Here is a 5,348-nt window from a genome sequence, read left to right as displayed (position 1 = left end):
GCTTAGAAAGATTAGCTCCCCTACCTCTATTCCAGATTCCTCTTGATCTGAATTTATTTCCCCGAAACCCTTCAGAACCTCTACTCTTCTTGCAACTAAAAATTTCTCCCTAGCTCTTTCTTCTCTATTTCTCAAGCTCTCACTTGATTCCTCTTTTCTTGGTGCAAAATACCCTTCCCTCCCATGGCTATTTATAGTTAAAAAAAATTACTATTCATTAATATTTTAATATTATTTATTATTTTAATATTATTTAAAAATAATATTTCAATCATTTTCTCACCAAATCTGATCCTAATTTCTACCTACTACTTTCTTCCATGCTAAGGAATCTTAATGCTGAAAATTTATTTTTACTATTTACTATTCACTTTTTACTATTTACTATTCACTTTTTACTATTCACTATTCATTTTTTTACTATTCGATTTTCTTAAAAAAAAAACAAAATACTAAATAAGTTATCAAAAATTTTAACCTCTCCTTCTAAAATTACTATAATTTTATATTCAAAATATATATTTTTCTATCCATTAAAATTATTATTACTAATAAAATACTAAAATTTACTATAAATATTTTTCATGGGTCTTACATTCTCCCCAACAACAAAAATTTTCGTCCTCGAAAATTCGACATAAAAATAAAGTTATGATTATTTCACCTTATCTTCTAGTTTCCTTGTAAACTCATTTACTCTACTTATTTTGTGCATAAAATTTCTAGCATCTCAAATTGAAATGTACTCACGAAAAATTTAAAATCATAAACCTTCAAAACACTCTTACCTGTCACTTCTAGCCTCGTCAAAACCACCATTAAACATACCCCACTAGTCTCAAAATAATCCATTAATGTTTTAAAAGAACTCATTACTCATAAACTATTAATCACAAAATTCCAGAAAACTTTTCATTCCTACTATAACCAGAAAGTGATTCTCCTTATAGATCCCTATTTAAGACTTTCATGACCCTATAAAACTCTAAGAATCATTCTTTTTCCGTAACAACCTTCCATTATATTAAGTATGTTGAATAATGTGGATGAATTGAGTTAATTATGAAGTAAATTGAAGTAAATTATTAAGTATGAGGCATATTAATATAATGTTTGATGAGACAATGAAATAATATTATGATGGAAATATGCCAATGAATAAATATTAATACCTGGTATCATAATAACAGTGGTAAAATCTTAAAAGAATATATTATAAATTTACTTATAATTATATAATGTATGTTAAAGATATTAAATGTAAGAATTTGAATAAATTATTATTCTATTATTAGGTGTAGACTTTGAGCAAAAAGAACTATTCTAATATAATAGAAAATTTATGTAAATAAAAAAAAATTAAAATGGAGCAATAAAATCAGTGATGAGATATATTTAATATAGATTTAAAAAAAATTGTCAAGATGTATTAAATTATCTTAGTAGAAACTTATAGATCAAAAGTGTTTAAAGTATAACAAGTATAATTGGTTTTGATAATGTGCGATTAATATATAAGAAAGGAATAACATCTTCCAGATAATATAAGAGTTTCATGTTTCCTTTTATAATAATATTCTATGTATTTTTTTAAAAGCTTAATTTTACAACACTTATTTTATATATATATATATATATATATATATATATATATATATATATATATATATATAATTTGTATCTTACCACAAATATTTATGGATATTAAAAAATAAAAAATAAAGTCACAATTATTTTTAAAACATAAGTAAAAAAAAACATAAACTATATAAACTAAAACAGAATTAGAAAATTTTCATCTGATACTTTTAAACAAGTTTATTAAATATACAAATTTGATCTCGGACCATCCACAGTAATGAATATTTTTTTCATCCATAACTCATCCACTTGCCATTTCTACCATACTAAACTTCATATATGATTTCTTCTCTTAAAAATTGATTATAAAGGCTATATCATTTCTAGCATTTTTGGAAAAGTTAAACAAAGTTCTTAGTTATTGCATTACACGTGCATTTCAGGTTTTTTTTTTAATCTTTTAACACTTATAATATTTTTTTTTTCACAGTGTTTATTGGTGTGATGTATTTATTATTAATCTTAATTGAAACTGAACATTTTTATTTACATATTTTCTCTAAACCACATTATTTTTATTTACAATATTCAAATTTAAAAGTTGATTTAAAAATCTGAAAATCAGTTCCATAGGGCCAGATGTTGATAATACTTTGTGTTTGATCGTAATAAATGGAGCATTTGTTTTAATTAATAGTATACCTTAAAATTTCAGAAAAAATAATGGTAATGCAAACGTAAATTTTCTTTGTGCTCCTAATCCACAAATGCATGTCCAAATACACACTAACTAAATCATGTTTAACAGTAAGAGTAAAACAAAACACAAAACACAAAACACAAACAAATTTTCCTTGTTCTCTCTGCTCACCAAAGAGCCTGAACAAGTAAGAAATATAACAAGTTATGCATAGAAAAATAGCAGAATATTGATTCAATGTTAAGGAGATGTGTTCCAATCCAACAGAAAAATTGGTGAATTTGCCCGAAATTGACCCTCAGAGTATAGTTAAGCAGAAGTAGCACTTTCACATTCTGGCCTTAGCAACCACAATAGTGCCTCCATCAATGTCAACAGCTCCTGGCCTAGTCCATGACTCTTTAAACTGCTCTTCGGTTACTCCTACAGAAACATCATAGGGAAAAAAGGGAAACATCTTAGTATGCTAACTGATTAAAAATCTTTCTAATGACAGTGAAAAACACAGTACTTTGTTGATGCAATCATGAAAACTTAAAGAAATGAAAGCATGGTGTATTGTTAGTGACACTAACTTAGTGTGTGAGAGTGAATGACTTGCCTTTTCCCATTGCAGCAGTTGAAGCCACACCTCCTTGGACAGTCTTGAGGTATCTGTCATAGTAGTTAGCACCAGCCCATTTCTGGTGAGCAAGAGTGTCAACTCCATTGTTCCTCTCCTCTCTCTGAATCCTCTCAACATAAGCCAGCATGCCCCTCTTGGCAAAGTCTCTTGAAAATGTTGAAGTTATGAGTGCATTAGAATGCAGACCTCCAACTGTGATGAACTGCCACACATACCCCAACTTTGCAATCTTGGGAATGAAGTCTCTCATTTGCTCATCACTCATGCCAGAAGCATCCCAATTGAAAGATGGAGAGAGGTTGTAGCCTAGCATCATCTCAGGGTGCTTTGATCTAACCCCCTCAGAAAACTCTATGCACTCACCCACATTGGGGCTTGCAGTTTCCATCCATATCACATCAGCATGTGGAGCAAAAGCCCAACCTCTCACAACTGATGCTGTTACAGACCCTTTGAACCTGTAAAACCCTTCTCTAGTCCTAGGCAAGTCCCAGTCCCAAAACAGCTTCCTCACTCCTAACCTCTCTGCTATCTCCCTACCTTCTTCATTGGAAAGACACCTTTCATAACTTGAATGCTGCTTCCACTCATTCAACTTCCTTCTCTTCTCTTCCTCTCCAATGTTCTGTCTCTCTATTGCTTCCACAACTGCTTCTGACAGAGTCTTCAACTCTGCCTTTGACAGCCACTCATCCTCCAAAGCCTGAAGTTCTGCTCCACTTTTCCCAGCAGCCATGTCTTCTGCCATAAGAGCTGCCAAGCTCTTTCCCCTCAGGTTTGGGTTGGTCACACCCAAGATAAATTGGTGGTCCCTAGTGTCAATGTTAGATTGAATCAAATTAGCAGCTTCTGCATCTGTTCTGGCCACCAGCACAGTTTCCACCCCCATAACATCAAACTGAAGCCTTGCTGCCACTAGCCTATTGATGTGTTCACTGATGGCAACCAGAACTTTCCCTGCCATGTGGCCACACTTTTTTGTCACAGAAGACTGGTCCTCAATGTGGATGCCAGCAGCACCTCTCTCCACAAAGAGCTTGCAAAGCTTCACAGTTGCTGTGGTGCCACCAAAACCTGTGTCACCATCAGCTATGATGGGTCTCAAGTAATCAACATAAGGGGTTCTTGCCCTCTCTTCCCTGCTCATGTTCATTCTCTCCTCTTTTTGTTTCCTGTCATGGTATTGCTGAGCGAAGAAGAGATGCTCAACCTTGTTGGGGACAGTGTCATAAGGGTAATCGGCAAGGTCAGGGCCTGGCTCATTGGTGGTGGTGTGAGTGGCTGAACACTGCCATCCTGAGACATAGATGGTGTCCAAGTGCTTCGCCATCTGAGTGACCTGAACAGGGTCAAGTGCACCAAAAGTCCTTGAAGCTGTGCCATTGGCTTGGTGGTTCTTCAGAATGCGCCATAGCTTTTTGGCCATCTCACCCGAGCCATAGCTTTGTCTGAGGTTTCCTCTCAGGGACACCACATCTCTAGCTGAGTATGGCCTTTTGGTTAGCTTGAACCTATCAGAGTTCCACCATGCTTGCACCTCTGCCACTTCGGCTTCAAACCTGGCTTCTTCTTCCACTATCTGTTCATGTATAATTTGCATCAGCATTTACTCAAGTATGCTGAGATAGCAAAACATGTATTACATAAATTTTTTCAATCCGAAATAAGTTTACCATAACAACAATTATGCTGTGGTTGGTTTTACCGGTCGAAGAAAAGTTCAATTAGTTTGCATTAAACTAGTTTTTGCACACAAATGAAAGCAAAGCAGAGCAAAAGTGCAGGGAATTATTGAACTTACGGATGAAGGAATAAAGAGTGATGAAGCCATGGTCAGAACTCTTTCTTTTTCGGTAAATGTTATGACTTGAACAACTTTGAGAAGCTCATGAAAAAGGTCCTCAATTTATACAGCAACAGGGTCACTATCTAGACGAAGTCCTTGAAAGAATGGTAACTTAGATGAGACTACGGAAAAGAGAAACAAACAAAAACCCAGAAATTTTATCTGATCATATCTAATGTCTTTTGTTATTCTCTTACTTCCAAAATTCGGAAACGTGACTCTTGAAAGCTGCATTTGCAAGCACGTATGGTGGTGGCACTTTACTAACGCTCATATTTGTCATCTTAGGGTTTTTGTAAGAAAATAGATAGATCTCCCTTCTGTAGTACTAAAATAAACAAATTTTAAAAAAATTACAAAAATAAGCAAGTTCGCTCACACAATTCATATGAAAAAGTCATACATTCTCTAGTTGATTTCAATTTTATTATATTAAAAGATTGAAGTCGCACATTCCTAAATGACTTTTATGCGTTATAATCGATTACGAAAACTAATAATCGATTACGTATTGCTGAATTCGTTTATCTGCACGTGACTTCACCTTTGAAGTCATTTACCTTCAGGCGACTTCATCCTTAAGTTGTTTATCCTCG

At 33.6% G+C, this 5,348-nt stretch overlaps 1 protein-coding gene across 1 annotated transcript; it reads right to left on the bottom strand.

Annotated features, from left to right (window-relative positions):
• Window positions 1-2,349: 2,349 nt before the first annotated feature.
• LOC108339601 (isocitrate lyase 2) lies at window positions 2,350-4,915 on the bottom strand. The gene is made up of 3 exons (XM_017576756.2): window positions 4,708-4,915; window positions 2,883-4,485; window positions 2,350-2,704 (listed from the first exon to the last, which is right to left on the bottom strand). Exons 1-3 carry the CDS (start codon window positions 4,735-4,737, stop codon window positions 2,610-2,612), a joined length of 1,728 nt encoding a protein of 575 aa, XP_017432245.1. The 5' UTR covers window positions 4,738-4,915; the 3' UTR covers window positions 2,350-2,609.
• Between the last annotated feature and the right edge of the window lie 433 nt (window positions 4,916-5,348).

Source organism: Vigna angularis, chromosome 5 (genome assembly GCF_016808095.1).
Source record: "Vigna angularis cultivar LongXiaoDou No.4 chromosome 5, ASM1680809v1, whole genome shotgun sequence".
NCBI classification, from domain to species: domain Eukaryota; kingdom Viridiplantae; phylum Streptophyta; class Magnoliopsida; order Fabales; family Fabaceae; genus Vigna; species Vigna angularis.
Note: the sequence above shows the minus strand (reverse complement) of the source record. Positions and strands in the feature narration are given on the sequence as shown.